Genomic DNA, 21,296 nt, shown 5'->3' on the forward strand with positions numbered 1-21,296 from the left:
TAGTTCACAATCACCCTGAGAGTTGAGACCTCATTTATTTTTAGGAAGATATTCAGTTTTAATTGAATTTAAAGACTCCAAATGACCACTTGCCTCAGTAAGCTCTTCCAATGGTTACTGATTGTGTCCTCTTAAACAGTTTTCATTTTGTTTTGGTTTTATGCCGTTCAAATAAAGGTACTGTAGATTTACTGATCTAGACATGAAGATACGGTTTGTTACATTGACCTATTAAGGGCTCCCTAGATCAAGGTTTGCAACACGTAGTAGAAAAGCCTGTGTGGACCTTATGGTTTGGGGAGACCACAGAGGAGGACAGTTCTTCGGACTTCTCTGTCAGACGGGGGGAAGTTAGAAGTACTACTTCCTTTCTTCAAGCTCTCTAGAAGGGGATGCTAAGTAGTTTGGGTCCTTTCACCTTCCTCCAGACAGGGCCAGTTATCCTAACAGAAAGTCCCCTAATGATTGTCTAGCTACCCTGCAGGATCACAGAATAGCAAGGGCAGCTTCAGTATTTCCATGAGGGGATGACCCAACTGCTATGATTAGTGACTCTTAGTCGTTTGGTGGTGCAATAGTTTCTCTTCCTTCTGTGTCCCAGATACTACTGTCACATTGGGCTGGTCTACACTGGGGAGGAGGGGAGGATCGATCTAAGATACGCAACTTCAGCTATGTGAATAGCGTAGCTGAAGTCGAAGTATCTTAGATCGATTTACCTGGGGTCCACATGGCACGAGATCGATGGCTGCGGCTCCCCCGTCGACTCCGCTACCGCCGCTCGCTCCGGTGGAGTTCCAGAGTCGACGGGGAGCGCGTTCAGGGATCGATATATCGCGTCTTAACGAGACGTGATATATCGATCCCTGATAAGTGGATCACTATCGGTGGGTAGTCTGGACGTACCCATTGTCCAGAAACACGCTAGCAGGGAAAAAGTTTCAAACCACCACAGAAGACCTGCTATATTTTGAGGCTGTCATTCCATTTTCCTCCCTGAGAAGTATGTCCTGGGATCTACCTGGCTATGTTCCCCACTAGCGTGCTGTCAAAGGCTCTAGTCTGCACGGAGATGATAATGCTAGTTCTTCACTGACTGTTGCAGGTGACTATGGCAGGAAAATGGCAGGGATTAGTTCTAATACCATAGATAGCTGTGACCAGCATTGTGCTTTCCTCAAGCTTCCTTGCAGAACGTTTAACAAGGGGCTGTGCCATTCCTTCTTCTCTGACCATATGTCAAAGCCTATGACCCACTTCTTGACCCAATCTGCCCTGGGATCAGAAGTCAGGCTCTTTTTCTTTCTAAGGGTTGGATGATGCTTGCACAATATTAAAATAAATATAAATACACTGGTTAATACAGTTATCCACATGCTTTGGAGCACATGCCATCACCCCTTGTGCATGACTTTTTAGTATTTTTATATATTATTTGTATTATGTTAACACCTAGAAGCCTTAGCCAAGGACTAGGACTCCCCATTGTGCTAGGCATGATTCAAATACAGACCAGAAGAATGCAGCAAGAGCTTACGTTCTGATAGGGGAGAAGGAGGAGGGACTTGTGGGATGGGAAGGTGAGCTGAGGGGTGAGGGAAGGTGCAGGGAGATCACTGATGAAGTTGGGAAGCCAAGTAACCCATACTGCCTCCTCAGCCACCCTGGAACCTACATGACACATATCAAAAGCTCAGGTTTTTCTTCCAGAAGAGACAAGAGCTTTTCCCGTGGGGTGACTTGGGGTCTGGGGAGGTGCAGCATTGCTGGGGGGTGGGGTGGGGTATTCCGGTTGGCCCAGAGCTCCTCTGACTGCGGTGGTAGGGGGTGGCTCAGGGCTCCAGCTGGCTTGGGGCTTCTCCAGCTGCAGAGCGGGGGAGGAGGGGAGGCTCCAGCTGCAGGGTAGCAGGGGGTCTCGGGGCTCTGGCCGTGGGGGGGTGCAGGCAGAAGGGATGGAGCCGGGGGCTAGCCTCCACAAATGGGGGGCTCCACCCACCACCTATGCCAACTCCCTTTGACTCCAGTGAGAGCTAGATTGAGGATTCCAGAGGATGCACAAGTCATCATAAAGAATGTAGTTCACTTGTTTCATGGGTGTGTTGGCTTTGTAGGGCTGGCACTAGAAGCCCTTAGTTTTATTCTTATTATTGTAACATTTAGAGGCCCAGTCAGGATGAGGGCCTCTTTGTGCTTCTTTTGTCACCACAGTCAGCATATCGAAGGCTTATGGAGATAGGGAGTAGATGAAACGGGTAAGAGGTTGCCTTCTGGACACTTAAAGCTGTCATCCCTAACTAAAGCTAACCTTGAGAGCTCACATCCCTTCTGCGCTCTGCTTTCATTGTTCCTGCTTCATGGAAATGGAAAATGACTTGCCCAGACCTTCTCACAACCCAAACACTTCCCCAAGGAGGCCACCTGGCCATACAAGAAACCTGGCTTTGATTTCCAATCCTAACTTCTCATTTCTTGGGCCAACCATAGCTGGAAGTGCTCTGCATTGCCGGGGTGTAGTTACAGCTGAAGTCTTTCACTCCCTTGGCAAAACAGTGCTCAGTCCCTAGGGAGGACGTGTCCAGTGTCACTCTGTAGTGACCTTTCGGACCCGTTTAAGGGACATTCAGCTTTGTAAACTAAAATTTCTAAAATTACCATTTCGGATAGCTCACTCTTTAAACCGTTCATAGCATTTAAAAAAAAAGATTGCTTTTAGAACTAGTTTTTATGATGGCTTTTTTCCGTCTCGATGGTGATTTTCTAAAAGAGATGCTCTAATTCAGACAGGAATTATTTGGGGAATTCCATAGCCCGTGTTATGCAGGAGGTCAGACTAGGGGATAGTGGATTTTTCTGCCCTTGGAGCCTGACTCTATAAGGGTTGCTCAGCAAGGGAGAAGCTGCCCACAGGAGGGAAATAGTAACCACGCCTCTCTGCATGGTGCTGTCAAATGCCCAAAGCAAACAAATGAAAAACTTTCCCCCAATACCTGGATTTTAGGCATCATAGGCCCCGGTCCTGAAAACATACACAATCAGCTCTTAGCACGTGAGCAGGCCCATTAAACTCAAGGGATTGCTCACTTGCTTGAAGCTGAGCATGTATACGAGTGTTTGCAGGCGATGTGCTTGAGTGTGCAGTTTGCTGTAATCTGCAAAATGACATGCTGTGGGGGGGGGGAGGAGGGGACAAGCTCTATTTTTTTCTTTTCTAGAGCTGCTCAGACTAGTCAGAAATAGTGTTTATTCAGCTAATGAAGCCTGCTTTTCTATGTGCAAATTATCTCTGAACTGACTGATTTTTAGGAGTACGTTTATTTCTGATGGCTTGACCTTTCTTCATTCTTCTTCTGCATGAAACTATGCCCACAGCAGGGCCGGCTCTAGGCACCAGCAAAACAAGCTGGTGCTTGGGGCGGCACATTTTTAGGGGCGGCATGGCCGGCGCCAGAATGCCGCTCCTGCCGCCCCTAAAAATGTGCCCCGTCCGCCCTAGCTCACCTCTGCTGCTGCCGCTGCTCGCTCGCCCTCCCTCCCAGGCTCTCAAACCTGGGAGGGAGGGGGAGATCCCGAGCGGCCGCGGCATGCGAAACAGCTGATTCGCACCCCGCTGCTCCCCCTCCCTCCCAGGCTCTCAAACCTAGAAGGGAGGGGGAGATCCCGAGCGGCCGCGGCGCACGAAACAGCTGATTCGCGCGCCGCTTCTCCCACTCCCTCCTAGGCTTGAGAGCCTTGGGGGAGGAGGCAGGGCTGGGGATTTCGGGAAGGAGCGGAATTGAGGCGGGGCCGGGAGGTAGGGTAAGGTAAGGTAAGAAAAAAACAGAGGGGGTCGGGAGGGGGGGCGGCCAAAATTGATTTTGCTTGGGGCGGCAAAAATCCTAGAGCCGGCCCTGGCCCACAGGTGGTGGTTGGTCAGAAATGTAGGTTCAAATGCTTGTCATCTGTACTGGGGCCTGAAGGCAAGTGTGTGTAATTGTTCATTATGTAACCCAGGTGTGACCAGGTGCCTGGGATGGGACCACATTAAGAATGCCACACTCAGGGCAGACTGCAAGAAATAGGGCAAACAATCCCCAAAACTGGTGGTTTATTTGTACTTCGAGTCACCAAGCCAGTAACAAGAGCTTCTGCAGTACCATGCTGGTTAACCAGAAGCCAAATACTGTCCCCCTTTAGGCATTCCAGCCCTTGGCTCCCATCCAGATGAACAAATCTAATATAGTGAGAGGTTACTGAAAACCTAATTCACCATATGTGAGGTTCTTACTAATCCCAAAGGATCAGACACTTATCTCCAGGTCAATATATAGCTCAGACCTTACCCAAATACCTTGCTGTCAGCCAATCCTTAATAAACTAAAGTAAAGATTTATTAAAAAAAGAGTTATAAATGGTTAATGGATCTTATGCATACAAACGATTGCAAAGTCCTTATATCAGATTTGTAGCAGTGATGGAATAGACTGCTGGCTTGCAAAAGTCTCTCTGGTATCTGTCAAAAGATTGGAAGGTCTTTGGTCCATAGTTCAAGATGCTCCTTTTTGTTTTAAATCCACAGTCCAGAGAATTAAAACAGGAAAGAGGCAAAATGGAGCTGTCTTAGTTGCCTTTTATACCCTCTGCCATGTCCATGGAAATATACTGTCCCAAACAAAGCCAATAGCCTCTATGTATGGAAAGTTACTGGCCTAAGATGGAGTCAGCAGTCCTTCTTCTTGGGTAGGCAACGGAGGAGAGTCTAGATTAACCCCTTCCCCAGCCTTAAAAAGGATTTACCTAAGGCGGGAAATCTTTTTGATACCCATCCCCCTACAGAGAAAAAGTACCAGCAGTGTCCAAGGTGGTATTTTTTTGTATCAGGTGATTATCACCTGACCTGGTAGTGTCACAGCTACTCCCAGGATGCCTCTTAGGAAGGAGAGAGATTAGTATCTTCACAGTCTTATTGTTTCTTCCGAATGGCCCATCAAGGCTGTGATGGTCAGTTGTCTGATGGGTGTCTCCCAAATACACACACAGTTGTAATTGTTTAGCTTTAGATACAGAAATGATACATGCATACAAAGTGAGTAATCACATTGAGTAAATCATAACCTTTCCAATGATATCTTACATGTGCCATCTTGCATAAAATATATCTTAGTTATGCCATATTCATATCATAAACTTATTTCTAAGAAGAATGTGGTTTGTAACGTCAGTTTGTTTATGGTCTCTTACTTCTTTTGAGTGTGATGTTTCACTTCCTATTTGACAAAACCAACTGACCGCATCTAGTTTAAGATAGAAGAAACACTTAGACTCTGGATACTGTAGATGCCAAAAAGATCTAATTCCCACCATCCATATGTCCCCTTAGATATGGTCCACCTTGGCACGCCAGCACACATTCCATCTCATCTCATGTAGCAGGCCCAGTCTTGGATATTTCCATGCTAAAAATCGGGGAGGAAGACAATGTGGGAAAACTGAACGGAATACACCATGCCATATATATCCCAATTAATAACTGGGAACCAGATCACACTGTTTACTTCTCTCCAACTACAATAATGCTCACTTCAGAATTTGGCCTGGAAGCATTTGTACTGCTGAAGCACCAGAACGTCTCAAATTTTGTAGAGAACTATCCTGACTGGAAGCTACACTGTACGAGACTCGCCAAAGCGTTAATACAGATGTTTATACAGAGGCAAAAATGTAACTAAGAATTGACAATAAATATCTCTTCCTCCTCCACGCCATCACCAGTGGAATAGAGCAACCCAAGAGGTTAAGGAAGCAACCTTGGACCTCTGATTCTGTCTCCACAAAAATCACGTTTAGAGTACATGGGTCTTTCCAAGGACTTGAGAAAATTAAAGCTGCCCCCAGTGATTTGACGTTGGAGATGTGGAGGCGAAGGAGATGTGTTGGTCATGCCCTATTGTTTTAACTTCTGGGGTGACATTAAAACCAGAATAAACCATGATTGTAGAGGCTTCACTTGACTTTAAAGTAGGTACCTGTGTCGTGGGTCATATACCTAGTAAATGGAGGCTATCAACATACCAAAGGGGATAACGACACAGAGTTTTACTGTCCAGTTTTGCTATCTTGGAAAAGTACACCCCCGTTCTCCCGCTAGGCACAAAGTCTGGTGTAATGGACTGGCAGAACTGGCTGCGAAGAAAGGGATCACATACAATAGATGGGAAAATGTGAGTCTATTTGGGTCAGTTTCCTAGAGCTGGTCAAGTAAAGATCCCTGCAGGAGGCCTGGATGAAAGCAGGTGTATAGATTCACACGCTTCCTCTTGATTTCTTCTTTCCATTTCTCCCTTTTCCCCTCTTGATTTTGATTTATTCAATTTTTGTTTGGTCTTTTGTTCTTGATTTTTTTTTTTTTTTTTTATGTGCCATAAAAAAAAAAGGTGCTTTGAGTACTGCAGTTAATATGTGGGAATCCAAGCACTGTATAAATACCTTGGTCTTTTCTTTTTTCTGCTGTATAGTACTCTTTACTTGTGTAATAGGTTGGCATGTTGCCTAAAACTAGTTTGGTTTATTATGAGAAACAAGATTGAAAATGTTTAATAAATTTTAAAAAAGACAAGACCCTTCAGGTCAGCATTCCTAGTGGTTTTAAATGGGAGGGATCTGTATTTTTATTGAATGGAGTGAGAATGGCATTACTTTGCAGTAAGTGGGCTCCACATAGGGTATTTGGGTGAAGTTATAGGGCTTGTGTTACATAGGAGGTCTGATGAAATGATGTAACGGTTGCTTCTGTCATTAAATGCTAGGCAACTCTTAACCTTTGATTGCTTTGTCTCTTTGCACCAGTCTCTTTTTATAAATTAATACAACAGGAGGGAAACCGCATTATGTTTGAGCACTTACTCTAGTCCATCCCAGGCTTCCTAATTTACGTGCCCCACTGATCCCAAATTTGGAGAGGGACATGGTGCTTTTTTCTTAATGAAAATTAATTGGTGTTAAGATTGCTGATTAACGAGGTTCATTCTTGTTTGATTTCAGAATTAAACTGTTCCAAGAATGAGAAGGAGCTAGAGGAATTGCTCCTAGAAGCAAGTCAAGAGACCGGGCAGGAGCCACTGTGACACTTTAGGTAAGGAAGCTTTGCTAGGTTTGAACGGTATTCTGGTAACAGAATCAAGACAGAAGGAGAGTAGAGTTTCTGAAAGCTGCTGCTGTTGCTGTGATGAAGATAACGAAGATTTTTTTTTTCCTCCACCATTTTGTCTATAACGTTCTAGTTGCCAGAATAGCTCTGGGTGTGAGACAGACTGGTGAATCTCAGACACAGTCAAGCACGTCTGTAATAAAAACAAATTCTAGACCTAGGTCAACCTGACTTCGCACACCCAAAATATTTTCCCTGTGCAAAAAATAGTATGTGATCATGTAACTGTATCAGAATGCATACGCATAAGGAGGTGGCAGTGTTCGTGTTGCACAGGCGTTCCTTGTGGTATTTCCTAACTTCTGAGGACCTGACTTTACAACCTGAATATCATCGTTTCAGTGCAGTTTTTTGTATATAATTTATTTATATCAGTGATTTTCAACCTTCTTTCATTTGTGAACCCCTGAAAAATTTCAAATGGAGGTGTGGACCCCTTTGGACATCTTAGATATAGTCTGCAGACCCCAGGTTGAAAACCACTGTCCTATGGCATTGACAACCTTTTGCGGACCCCTTAGACATAGTCTGAGGACCCCCAGGGGTCCATGGACCACAGGTTGAAAACCACTGATTTATATATATTATACATAGGTTTCAAAAAGTGTCACCATTGTCATCCACTCATAAAACTTTTGTAGGCGGAGAAGCTATACAGGTCTGTGTGATGGAGAGAGGATACGTTACCGGATAGGTGCAGGCCCAAAGAGCTCTCCAATCTGAGTCAACAGTGGTACAGCCTGAGTGGAACATCTGTTCCATCTTCACGAGGCTGTGGCCTATCCTGGTCTCGTTCACTGGCATTGTCCAGATGATACGACTTACCCTGGCTGAGCATTAGATCCTCTAATCTGACCCCCGTATACCCCAGCCTCAGGAGACTAAACTGACGTGTGCCACAGGAAGAGAGCAGAAAAGATCAAGGTGCCACCAATGCCTGAGGCCCCTGCAATTGCAGGGAATGGATTAGGTGAGATGTGGTCAGATGATCTCAGCAGGCAATCCACTGCAAAAAGAGTTGAAAAAAACCCAAGATCCCTGCCAGTCTGACCTGGGCCACAGTCTGTTGATCAGTATGACCCTGAGCATGTGAGCAAGGGATCCCGACCAGGAATCTAAAAGAGAATTCTCTGCACTGCCTCAGAGCGCTGGTTCACCCCAGCTGTTGTCCCATCTCCAGCCATGGCCAATCTCTGATGTTTCAGAGGAAGGTGGGGAAAAACCCAGGAACCCCCACTGAGAATACATCTAGCCAATTGTGCATTAGGAGAAAAAAATGGTGGAGGAATCATAGAAGTGTAGGCCTGGAAGGAACTTCCAGATGTCATCTAGTCCACCCGCCTGTGCTGAGGCAAGACCAAGTAAACCTAAGCCATCCCTGACAGATGTTTTGTCTAACCTGTTGTTAAAAGCCTTCAATAACAAGGATTCCACAACCTCCCTTGGTAACCTATTCCAGAACTTAACTATTGTAACATATCTTAACGTATATGAAGACATAATATATATATTCACCCACGAAAGCTTATGCTCCAACATATCTGTTAGTCTATAAGGTGCCACAGGACTCTTTGTTGCTTTTTATATATGAAGACTGTTATCAGGTCTTACCTCAGCCTTCTTTTCTCTCAACTAAGCATGCCCAGTTCTTCTTCGAGTGATGGTTCATGTCCATTCAGCTTAGGTGTGTGCGTTCACCACATGCATCAGTGCCGGAAGTTTTTCCCTCAGCAGTATCCGTAGGGGACCGGCTCCAGCGCCCCCTGGAGTGGCACACGTACGCCGCGGTATATAGGGCGCCGCCGGTTCCCCCCACCCTCAGTTCCTTCTTGCCGCCAGTGACAGTGCTGGAACTGTTGCTGCTTCAGTTAGTGCTCTAGCTGCTCGTTCGTACGAACTAGTTATCTTCTGTTTTATACAGTATATAGTTTTATATTGGTGTTGATAAATCCCTTCGCTATTGTTAGAGACTTTGTAGGTCCCGAATGGGACTTTGCCTCGGGACAGGGCATGCACCAATCCCCAGGCTTTAAGCCCTGTGATCGCTGCAAGAGGCCCATGCCCTTTAGTGATCCACACAGCAGTTGTCTGCGTTGCTTGGGCAAATGACATATTAGTGAGAAGTCCAAAATTTGCAAGTCCTTCAAGCCAAGGACTAAGAAGGAGCGCAATATTCATTTAAGAGCGCTCCTTCTGGAGTCGGTCCTCACTCCGGCATCGGAGCAACGCTCCAACTTGGCGCTGATTACCGTGACCTCGGTGCACAGCACCTGGATCCAGGAGACTGGTATGCTGCCCTCGATCTGAAAGATGCATACTTTCACATTGCCATCTTTGAGGGACACAGACACTTCCTACAGCTTATGGTACCACTATCAATTTGCAGTCCTCCCGTTTGGCCTAGCAACAGCACCATGGGTATTTACCAAGTGCATGAGGGTGGTGGCTGCCTACCTCAGACGTCGGGGTGTTCAGATCTACCCATACCTCAACGACTGGCTAGTCAATGGCAGAGCCAGGTGCCAGGTCCAAAGGGATCTTGCGATGCTGCTAGTCACCTGCCGTCACCTCGGTCTGTTGGTGAACAACAAAAAATCCACGTTAGTTTCGATACAGAGGATAGAGTTCATTGGAGTAGTGCTCAACTTGACCTGCGCCAGAGTGTTCCTGCCACTGGAGAGATTCAGGGCATTGACAGACCTCATCACAGAATTGACCGTGTTTCCCCTGACCACGGTCAGGGTTTGCCTGTGCCTACTAGGTCGCATGGCAGCGTATGCATATGTGGTGCGCCATGCCAGGCTCCGGTTGTGACCCCTGCAGCAATGGTTGGTGAGGGTCTACTCCCAGTCCAGGGACCACCTGGAGAAGGTCGTCACCATCCCCATGATGGTACTTACCTCACTGCAATGGTGGACCGACCCCCGGAAAATCCTGGAAGGAGTTCCCTTCGTCACACTCCTCACTTAGACGAGTTGGTTTGGACGCCTCGGACCTTGGCTGGAGGTCACACCTCAGCACCCTCCAGACCCAAGGTATGTGGTTCCCCTAGGAATTGACGCCACACACAAACATCAAAGAGCTCAGGGCGGTGCACAGAGCATGCACAGTCTTCCTACCTCACTTGTCAGGCAGAGTGGTCAGAGTCCTCACGGACAACACAGCCTTGATGTTCTACATCAACAGGCAAGGTGGAGCACAATCCTCTGCCATCTAAAGTGTGTTACCTTCCGAGTGCCAGGAACATGCTAGCAGATGACCTAAGCAGGGACTTTTCTCTCACCGCGAGTGGGTGCTCCACCCGGATGTAGCTGGCATGATCTTCCAGAGGTGGGGAACTCCACAAGTGGATTTGTTTGCCACCAGGCAGAACAGGAAGTGCCACAGGTTTTGCTCCGGACGGGGTCTGGGCAAGGGCTCCCTCTCTGACGCCTTCTTCCTGCCATGGGCAGGAAGCCTGATGTATGCGTTCCCTTCGATTCTGCTCATCAGCACGGTCCTAGCGAAAATCAAGAGGGACAAGGCACAGGTTATCATGATCGCCCCGGCGTGGCCTCACCAGCACTGGTTCGGGACGCTATCAAGCTTGTCAGCAGTCCTTCTCTGGCCCCTGCCGAACTGACGGGACCTGCTGTCACAGATCACGGCTGACTCTTGTACCCCAACCTGGCGTCCATCCACCTCACGGTGTGGATGCTGTGTGGCTGAACCCAGATGAAGGGATCCAGCAGCCGAACGGGGCATCTCCCCTTCACATTCTTCAGTGCAGTCGATCTTGGATCACCTGTTTCATTTAAGGAACCAGGGCCTGGTGCACTCCTCTATCTTGATGCAGCTGGCAGCCCTTTCAGCCTTTCAACTGCCAATCCAGGGGCAGATTGTGTTCTCCCATGACATGACGGTCAGGTTCCTTAGAGGCCTCGAGAGACTCTTTCCTCAAGTCCAGTCCCCAGTCCCTCAGAGGGATCTCAGCTTGGTTCTGTCCAGGCTCACAGGCCCCCTTTGAGCCTTTAGCCTCGTGCTCCCTGTCTCACCTATCATGGAAGGTAGCTTTCCTGTTGGCGGTGACGTCGGCGAGGTGAGACTCCGAGCTGCAAGCTCTGACCTCAGAACTGCCATACATGGTCTTCTATAAGGACAAGGTCCAGCTCCAGCCCCACCCGGCCTTCCTTCCCAAGGTGGTGTCCGCTTTCCACATGAGCCAGGACATCTTCCTTCCGGTCTTCTGCCCCAAGCCCCAGGAGACTAGTGAAGAGAGGCACCTTCATGCTTTGGACATAAGAAGGGCTCTGGTTTTCTACCTAGATCAAAGCCTTTCCGTAAGTCAACTCAGCTTTTCATCTCTACATCTGATAGGATGAAGGGCCTACTAGTGTCCATGCAGAGGATTTCCAACTGGATCACTTCTTGCATTCGGATCTGCTTCAAGTTGGCAGGAGTCCCTCCGCCCCCAATCATCAGACTCGACCAGAGCACAGACATCTTCAGCGGCCTTCCTGGCATACATCCCGATCCAGGACAACTGTCGAGCCACGACGTGGTCCTCAGTGCACACATTCACGGCCCATTACGCCATCACTTAGCAGGCCAGGGACGATGCTGGGTTCAGCATAGCTGTGTTGCAGTCTACACATCCATGAACTCCTACCCACCTCGGAGGGGTACTGCTTGGGAGTCTCCTAAGTTAAATGGACATGAGCAATCACTCGAAGAAAAGACAGTTACCTTTTCCGTAAGGTGTTCTTCGAGATGTGTTGCTCATTTCCATTCCACAACCTGTCGTCCTTCCCCACTGTCGGAGTTTCCGGCAAGAAGGAACTGAGGGTGGGGGGAACTGGTGGCACCCTATTTACCGTGGCATGTGCGCGCCACTCCAGGGGCCGCCGGAGCCGGTCCCCTACGGATACTGCTCAGGGAAAAACTTCCAGCACCAGTGCATGTGGCGAGCACACACACCAAAGTTGAATGGACATGAGCAACACATCTCGAAGAACACCAATTACAGAAAAGGTAACTATCTTTTTTTTTTTAAACTTTCCTCAATGGTCAGACTTTCTAAACCTTTTATCATTTTTGTTGCTCTCTTCTGGACTCTCTCCAATTTGTCCACATCTTTCTTAAAGTGTGTTGCTCAAAGAGGTTTAGTTACTAAATAACATTACTAGGGTAACTGCCATACTCTGTAGGTATTTCATATATTAAGTGGAAGAAATACTGCAAATGCTGAGATTTGGTTTATCTAGGTAACTAATGATGATTACTACAGTAGCTCTTCTCTTAACATTGTAGTTATGTTCCTGAAAAATGCTACTTTAGGCGAAACAGTGTTAAGCGAATCCAATTTCCCCATAAGAATGATGTAAATAGGGGGGCTTAGGTTCCAGGGAAATGTTTTTCGCCAGACAAAAACTAATATATATGCACACACACACACACACACACATATATATACACAGTATAAAACAGTTTAATACTGTACACAGCAATGATGATTGTGAAGCTTGGTTGAGGTGGTGAAGTCAGAGGGTGGGATATTTCCCAGGGAATGCCTTACTGCTAAATGATGAACTAGCACTCGGCTGAGCCCTCAAGGGATAACACATTGTTGTTAATGTAGCCTCACACGCTACAAGGCAGCAGGAATGGAGGGAAGGGAGACAGCATGGCAGAGAGAGACACCCTGTGTGGGAGAGAGATGTGCATTGCCCCTTTAAGTATGCTGACCCCACTTTAAGTACACTGCCCTTTTAAGTAGATCAGCAAGTTGAGACAGCAGCTGCTGCCAGGAAGCTCCCTCTGTCCTGAGCTGCTGTGTGTCTCCCCCCCACCCCCACTCTATAGAGATGGTGTAAAGAAGCAGGGGGCAGGAGCAGAGGGGAGGGGGACACCCTGACATTAGCACCCTTCCCCGCCCCCCCCCCCCCCCGCACTGCAAGCAGGAGGCTCCCAGGAGCAGCTCCAAGGCAGAGGGCAGGAGCAACACAGGGCAGTGGGGGGAGGGACAGCTGAACTGCCCGGCAATTGCACACCGGGTATTTAGGGGAGCGGGGAGCTGACAAGGGGGGCTGCTGGTCCACTCTGATTCCACGCCCCACCAGCTAGCTGCAACGGGCTGCTCTATCTGCAAGCAGTGGACAAAGCAGGCGGCTGCCAAACAACGTTATAAGGGAGCATTGCACAACTTTAAACGGAGCATGTTATCTAATTGATCATCAACGAAACGACGTTAACCAGGGCGACGTTAAGTGAGGAGTTACTGTATTGTATTTTTAAGTCTGTGTTTTATGATGTTTCCTTAAGAGGAGCTGTGCTCCAAGTTAGTGTGTGTATCTGAATTTAAATACAATTGTAAAGGGAAATGTAGGGTACCGAGTTGGATGTCAGTTATTATTGAAATAGATCTTGACAGCAGGTATTATTAAACTCCTGCGGTAGATGTAGTAGCCTTAGACAAAGAGGTTGGGAACTGTTCCAACTCCATTCGGTGGTTTGATATAAGTTAGGATAAAATAACATAAGAAATATATGTATAAGGAAAATAGATCCTCCTGTCTCAGCCACTGACTGCTGGGGTTAGCAGCACGCTGCCTCTATAGGGCTGGCTAGTCTGTAGCTGTGGGTGATGGAGATTTTTGCAGCTTCCTCGGGAGCATCTAGTGCTGAGGCCACCAGCCTGCTGACTCTGCCTGGCAATTCCTGTGATGTCTGACTTGGTGTTTGTTCTCTCTCACAGCTCCTCTGGGTGGATCTACGTTGAGCTGAGACTGTCTTGGGACATGCCTGTGTAGCTTTATTCCCTTCCCACTCCACATGATTCAGAAGAACCTTGGTCTGCAGTACAGAGGTTATTTTTTTTTCAAAACAATGTGATATTTCCTGCCCTAGACACTTTTGCCCACATTCTTGACTCTGCCCTATAAGGACGGACTCGGATATTTTCAAGATGATTCAGGAAGGGAAGGAGAACAGAGAGAAAATCTTACCAAAAGAGTGATTTCCCTACCTGGCACCTGATGAAAACGGCACTACTTTCTGACCTTCTCTAGATACTAGCTGATGCATTTGCATTTTTCTTTCTATATTTCTCTGGAATTACCACTGTTACTGAGTAATTTGTAAGGAGAAGATATCCTCAATCCTGGAGAACGGGCATTGGACAGGAATTTTCTCCAATTCAAATGGGAGATTAAAAACCCAGAGTCTCATGGTTCAGGCCTGGGTTTGCTTTCCACACACTACAAGTGTCCCAGGTCTCTGAAGGCTAGTTTAAGAAAACTGTTTTCTAACATGGAAACCTGCTAGCAGAATGGTTGCACATGATTGTGTCCCTGGGAAGCGTGGCACTGACAAGCTGTAGTCACCTGTTGAGAAACTTGTATCGCCAGACAAGCTGTCCAGGACAGGCTGCACCCACAGCCACAATGGTTATTTATTTTAAATTCCTTTTTTAGGTATATATTTATCATGAGCTTCAAAGTACTGAACAGGATTTAACTTAGAAAACAATGTAGAATTACTTTTAGTCTAACCTGCAACCTTTTTGGAACTTTACTCCTGGTTTGCAGAACTCTGCCAAAAAGCACCATCAGAAATACCTTCCCGTGCAAACCCTTATACAGAACACCACACTGACATAACTAGCCGGCGTGCTTGTGTGCGCACACACACACACACGTTTGTGAGATCCACATTTCAGGGGGCTCCCTGCCTGTGATGTGTTCAAGAGACGGAGCTAATACCCTTGAGGATCAGGTGAAATTCCCTCGTTGAGTGTCTCTTGGGGGAGAAGGAATCATCATGGCTGAGTCTCTATTCTAGTTTCCTAACTTTATAAGCTTCAAAGAGAAGGACAAATTACCCCCTTTTGCAAGGTTTTCTCAAAGCCATATAGTACGGAACTGACCGTGTGAGAGAGAGAGAGGGAGGGTGGGATGGGGCTGACTCAGTCATCTCCATTTGGGGACTCATCCAGCAATCTAATACTGAGCTAGAGGCAAATATGCAGTAGAAGTAGTTGGATCCTCTACATTTTATTACATTAAAGGAAGTCTAGGATCACCTTGTTTATTTAAGTTACTGCCCTCCTTCTGTTTTGGATTTTCCAACTCCTTTTGTATTTGGCTGAGGAAAGATTCAGGGGACATGTTACACCATTAAAAAATGAACAGGAATTTGATTTTTTTATGATTGTGTAAGTAGCTTTCGTTTAGCTGGTCAGTGGGCCTTTTGATTCAGTGTAAAATCTTGCTTTAGAGAATATTTGCCCCTTTTACCAAAGGCTTTTCGGGATGAATTTTCAATTCTGCATTGGAACATGCTCCATTCTATAAATTGTGCTTCATACAGAGAATCCCAGAGGCTGTCACACCTTTGATAGGACGAATATACCATTAGCGGTGCCTTTCCTTTACTCTTCTTGCCAAGGGAAGGAAGTCAGTTGCTCTGGAAAAGGTGTTCAATTTTCTCAGGGAGGGTTCTCTCTCAGTGTCCCAGGGCTTGTGAGATTCTGCTGGCCGAGCACTCTGGTATCGAGAGTGTGGAATGGGTCATTGTTTTAGTCTGCAAAGTCCCACTGCAACATACCACCCCCTGCACAAAGCATGACACCCAAAGAGGCCATTATTCCGAAGTCACTATTACAATGAAAGCCAGAATTGCCAGAGTGCAAATCGCCTCACTGGTAATCCAAATGAATGGAATGCCTGCCCCTGAACCCACAGCCAGAGAGAGGAGCAGGCCTGTTGGGGCAGAAGCAGCAGTTCGAGGGCAGCATTGAGGTGTTGGGCAGAAGGCTTCAATATAGCACATGCAAGAGGAACAATCAAGGAAGGGAAACAAAGTTATGCAGCAAACCTTTTTTATCGCGAAGCAAGGCCTGTTAGCGTAAAGTCTGAATGATGTGGGTCATAAGAGATTGAACCACCTTTATCCTTGAGTTGGAGAGGAAGGAAGACTCGGTAGGTTAAATTAGGTGTTGAACTACCATTTTGGTTCAAATCCACGAGGAATGGCAGACACACACCCCCTCCCACCCGCCCCCCAAAATTGCTATCGGAAGAGAAATATTTCTGTATATGTGGATTACTGCTTTGCTATGAAGAGAAATCTCGGCAGGAAACTATGGTACTAATCTGTAATTTAACAAATTTATTGTATAAACTGACCAGAGAAACAGCCTAGAGAGGGGGCTGTTGGGTAGAACTTAAGCTTTTTTTATTTTTATTTTTTCTTAAGTGCAATAAATCTATCAGGGAGCTGTGAGGGCACTTCGCTGCATGGGAATCAAGGCTGGAGATGCAGAAATTTTAGCTCTTCATGCACTGAAACTGAATCACATTAGGAATTTGCTGCATTAACACTACATACAAAGGATGGTGATTTATTTGCTCATGTTTGTCATTTCTTTCTGTTGTGTATTTTTGTTAACACTGTTTTCTATTAAATGAAAACTGCATTTGTCACTGACTCCTCCTGTCTGTTTGGTACCTACAAATGACACTTGGTTTGTCCATGGCAAAGAAGAGAAGGTGAGATTTCAATAGAACTGAAGCAATACCCTTTCCAAAGGAACTCTGCAGAGCTAGCGCTACCATCCACTACCCTGGCGAAAAGAGCCGTGAGGAAAACCAGACAGTGGTTTGAAGTTCTGCATGGTACCTATGGGTTTGAGCTTGATATGACAATCTCAGTCCAGTGGTCCAGCCTCTAAAATGCTTTTCTCTCCCAGATATTCCTGTTCAGAATCGATTTGCCCTTTTGCTTTTCACGTCAATGGGTAAAATACCTGTAAAGCTACACAAGAATCATCAGTGGGGTTTTCAGAAGCACCGAAATGAGCTCAGAGCACAAGTCTCATTGGCTGTCACTGGGGTTGGTGCCCCTAAGGCTCTTAGATGCTTCCCACCCAGGGAGCTGGCTTCTTGGAAGACACTGTCTGTGGGCTCAGGGTGTTTGCCCATATTTGGGAGTCCCATTGCAGTCTGGGGGGAAGCTGGCAATGATCTTCTTCTTGAGATCTCTTGCTACTCCATGTTAATGAATTATTTGTGCAAGAGAAATGCTAAAATATTGCAGGTCACAAAAATGAGATTTTACTAAATATGAATGGCTTATGAGAAGAACCAGCTGTCAGATAGTGGAGGTCTAGGCTCATGGTGACGGTGACCGTGCAATTCTAGGCAATTCCCTGCTGTACATGTGACAGGAAATTGAGCTCCATCTAAAACATTTTTTGTGGTACCCATTTCTTCTCCTCCGTATGCTGCTCTGACATGGTTTTGTCCCTGTATCTAAGCTTAATGCTGACAGCAGCTACATACCCTCCAGTCTGCTTCGGAAAGATCTGCCTTACAAGCAATGACAGAAACAGGTTTATTGCATATTCTCTATATTCTGCTGTGAATGCAGAGCTGGACTTTTCCGCATCGGGTACTGATTTGAGGAGTTCGGTGTGAGGTACCCGGTATGCAGAAAGCCGAACCGGGCAGCCCCGTGGCTGTTTGTAGCAGTCGCTTCTCCACAAGAAGCAGCAGACAAATCAGTATGCAAACCAGGTGTGGCAAAGCTGCAGCCTTCATATCTCATTTGTAGTTTAGATTTAGTATCCACAGGAACATCTGAAGCCACTCCTGAGTTCCTGGGCTCATGGACCCAGCAGTTATGGTGCATCTTTCCCTGTGCCTGGAAAACCAACACGAATTAGGCTGTTTTGCCAAAGAAACTGTCCTCTGGCATTTGACCCAGTTAGGTCTGTCCAGCAGTCTGCATACAGGGAAGACAGCCCATAAAAAATTCAGCACCAGTGAAGACAGAAGCATTTGCCCTAGTGCCTCTCAGTACTACCCCTGAATGAAGTTGTTTTCAGTCATTTCCTTTTGAAAGGAATAAAATCCATCATTCATGTTACATAAAACTAGGACCCCAAGATTCCCAGTAGACCTATCCTGAGACTTATTGTCATGTCTCTCTTCCCGCTTTCTCATTTATGCTCTTCTCCAAGAAACTTCTTAGAGAGATTCCTCTTTGCTTTCTGTCGTCTGTGAGCCTTGCCTATCTGGCCTACTGTCATTTGTAAATCTGTGGTGAATAAACAGGAATAACTGCTAAGAATATCAGCAGCACGTATTACAACACGGAAATCTAGATTCAGTAGTTAAGAATAAGGATCTGAGTTGAAACCTCTGCTCAGCCTTCTGGCAGGTGTTTTCACTGCCGTATTTCTTGAAGCAGAGCAGAACCCACTCTGGCACATCAGAAGGTCTAACTGCCCTTGGACGCAGCGTATGCATCTCCTGTTAATGTTACTTGATATGCACTGAAATGAGGCCATGACATGTCAGTCATACTGTAGACACCATATTAGAAACCTTTTGCAGGTGTCTTACAGGGCATGTGCAACAGCTGTTTTTCAAAACTTCAGTGTCCCTCTGGGACTCTTTAAAATGGCAAAAGCATCTTGTCTGGTGTCCTATTTCTGAAACGGCTACGATGCGTATTGCAAAGCAGTCTGTGGCAGTGGGAAAACTGCCTTATGTGTTCTTGAATCTTAGACGCGACCTCGTGTGAAGTGATGTTTTAAACCCCCAGATGTGGGAACACTGACCAGATTGTCGATGCTGAAACGGTTGCACTCCCTCTTCTGAACATCCATGGAACTTTGGGTAGAACCGGGATCTCACTAGCTTAGCGATGCGTCCTTCAGAAGCAGAATTTTCAAATGTGGGGACCTGAAGTTAAGCACCTGAATCCATGCTGGGAACCTAACGTAAACCTGGTCATATTAGCTTCCATTGACTTGAGTGGAAGTTGAGGGTGCGTAGGCCCTCTGACAAGCAGGGCATTCTTACTTAGCTGCTTCACTTCAGACACCTAGGTCTGAAAATACTGGACATTGAGCCCAGTCCTGAAAGGCACTGAATGCCTCCTGCAAGTTTCACAGAACCCCTGACCTCCTCTTGAAGTCTGGAGTTAAGCGGGCCCAGCACCATCCAGGGTCATTCCCTAACTAGATCCTTCCCCCGCCTCATCACACTCTTCTACTCATGCTGCTTGTCAGTGTAGAAAGTAGAGATCCTTCTGGAAGATGCCATGATTTTAAATGGAAAGCACTTTATCCAAAGAACAAATCCAAGGGGGCACCAAGAGCTACCATGTTGGAACGGGGCCTGTGTCTCAGACTTCCATCAGATTGACACATTTCTGCCCTTTCGAGCAGAGTCTGAAAATGAGAACAGGAAAATAAACGGACTTATCTGAGCCTGCCGGGATGCACTGTGCCATGGACAAATAGACTGTTACCTAGAACCTTTTCTCCAGGGTAAAATACAACTCTGCCCTAAAAGGGAAAGGGGCCACAGCTGTATCAGCAGCCCTGATAATGCAGCAGCTTGGAGTTCAGCAAAGAAATCGCACCCGCTGAAGCCTTCCATCTTTTATAACCAAGCAAATCGAGAGGATCCATGCCCCAGAACTTTCAGCTAACCCGCTACTCTTCTTCTGTGCTTAGAACTCCGACTGAATGGTAGTGTTACCTCTGCCCAAAGCCGGGTAGCAAAGAGATTTGTTCCTGATCACCTCCTTTCTCACTGACCAATTGCCTCACATGGATGGTTTTTAGGTACCAAAAGACTTGGAAAAACCATGTAACCTGCCTTTAACTGAATGTTGACATCTCCTGTAAACCAGCACTTGGGTATTAAAGAGTTAATATATTTCATTTCTGTTTTATTAGAAAGGCTGGTATCGGGCCAGTACTTGCTTTGTTATCAAACCCTAGAGAACTATGACGTGTGTTTTACCGCATTTATGGATTTCTTGTAATACTCTTGGTTGAAATAAAGGGTTTCCTAATTTAGTCTGGGATTGTCCATGGTAAATTCCCTTCTCACTTTCAGAAAGGACCACTTTGCAGGGTGACTGGCCCAGACTTTTAACGTCCTCTCTCTTTCCTTTCCTCTCTTCACACATCTCTGCATGAGAACAATGGTACCTGCAGCTGGGGAGCCCCACCGCCCATGGAAAGAAAGAAGATCAGGAAATGGATGAGAATCCCCCTGCACACCGGTTATTTATTTAGAGGGCAAGTCCTTCAAAAGCAAGAGAGAGGGGCTTACTAGTGCCCTTTTAGGGGGTGGACCAACATGCAGCCTTGGGGGGATATTGGTACAACTGCTGTGACCCTCCCCCACCAGAGCTCCAAACACTTCCTAAAGGTGAGGCTGTATCATCACCCCTATTTTACAACAGACAGGGACTGGCTTCCCCAAGGCCACACCAAGAGTTGTTGGCAGAGCCAGAGCCTGCCTCTTCTTCCCACCATGCTGGCATGTCTACCTTAGGAGCCCTATCCCTCGGCACTCCATGGAAGGCAGAGTGGCTGTCAAGGTTGGTGCTACATCCTAAAACTATCCATGTGCTGCACCCGTAGAGGCTGGTCCCGTGCCAGGTTCAGGAGCCTCCGCTCTCTTTTGTAGTTCAGGTGGATGGAGGGCAGTTGAGTAGGTCCTTGAAGAGGAATGGCTGGCCGTTGCCCATGCAGAAACGGGCTCTAGCATTGTACTGAATAGTTACACCCTCTACCACATCTTCCTTGCGATGTAGGCACTTAGGTAAGTGGTGGTTTGATTTGCCTGAAGGCTCAGGCTTCCTTTTCACAGCTAACTTGCACGTACCATCCCTTAGACAGGTCACTGCGTATGGCTCTGTGCAGGAAGAGGTTAGATCTGCCCCAGACTGTCTTGGTATCCAGCCCTGCCCTCCTGGGTACCCATCAATCAATGGGTGAACAAGGTATGTAGGATTTGAGCCTGAGGACAGTGTCTCACTGACTGCGGTCATGTGCTTGGGGCAGGGATGGTGAAAGAGCTACTGTTGGTGTTCCCTGTATTCTGGGGCCATGCTGGGGCCTGCCTGCTCTGTGGTATTCATTAAAAGCAGCCTCAGGGCTACTCACACTTGCTTCTCGTGATCCCTCTATTGTTCTCCCGTCACCCTCCACCTCCAATCTGTCCCCTACACCAGGGACTAGGAGCAGAGTGGGTGTAACGCACTGGGCGGCGAAACCCTTGTGCAAATGGGCGATTTCCACCCACTTTAAGGTCCCTCGATGCTGCCA

At 46.9% G+C, this 21,296-nt stretch overlaps 1 protein-coding gene across 1 annotated transcript in view; it reads left to right on the forward strand.

The window, feature by feature from the left end:
* The window catches only part of PPP1R37 (protein phosphatase 1 regulatory subunit 37), a 146,512-nt gene extending 126,475 nt beyond the window's left edge, over positions 1–20,037 (forward strand). The window contains exons 12-13 of the mRNA XM_034793160.1: positions 7,018–7,108; positions 13,917–20,037. Coding sequence (XP_034649051.1) covers positions 7,018–7,100 — 83 coding nt within the window. The 3' untranslated portion in view covers positions 7,101–7,108; positions 13,917–20,037. The remainder of the gene's footprint in view (positions 1–7,017; positions 7,109–13,916) is intronic.
* Positions 20,038–21,296: the final 1,259 nt, after the last annotated feature.

Source organism: Trachemys scripta, chromosome 16 (genome assembly GCF_013100865.1).
Source record: "Trachemys scripta elegans isolate TJP31775 chromosome 16, CAS_Tse_1.0, whole genome shotgun sequence".
Classification (NCBI taxonomy): Eukaryota; Metazoa; Chordata; order Testudines; family Emydidae; genus Trachemys; species Trachemys scripta.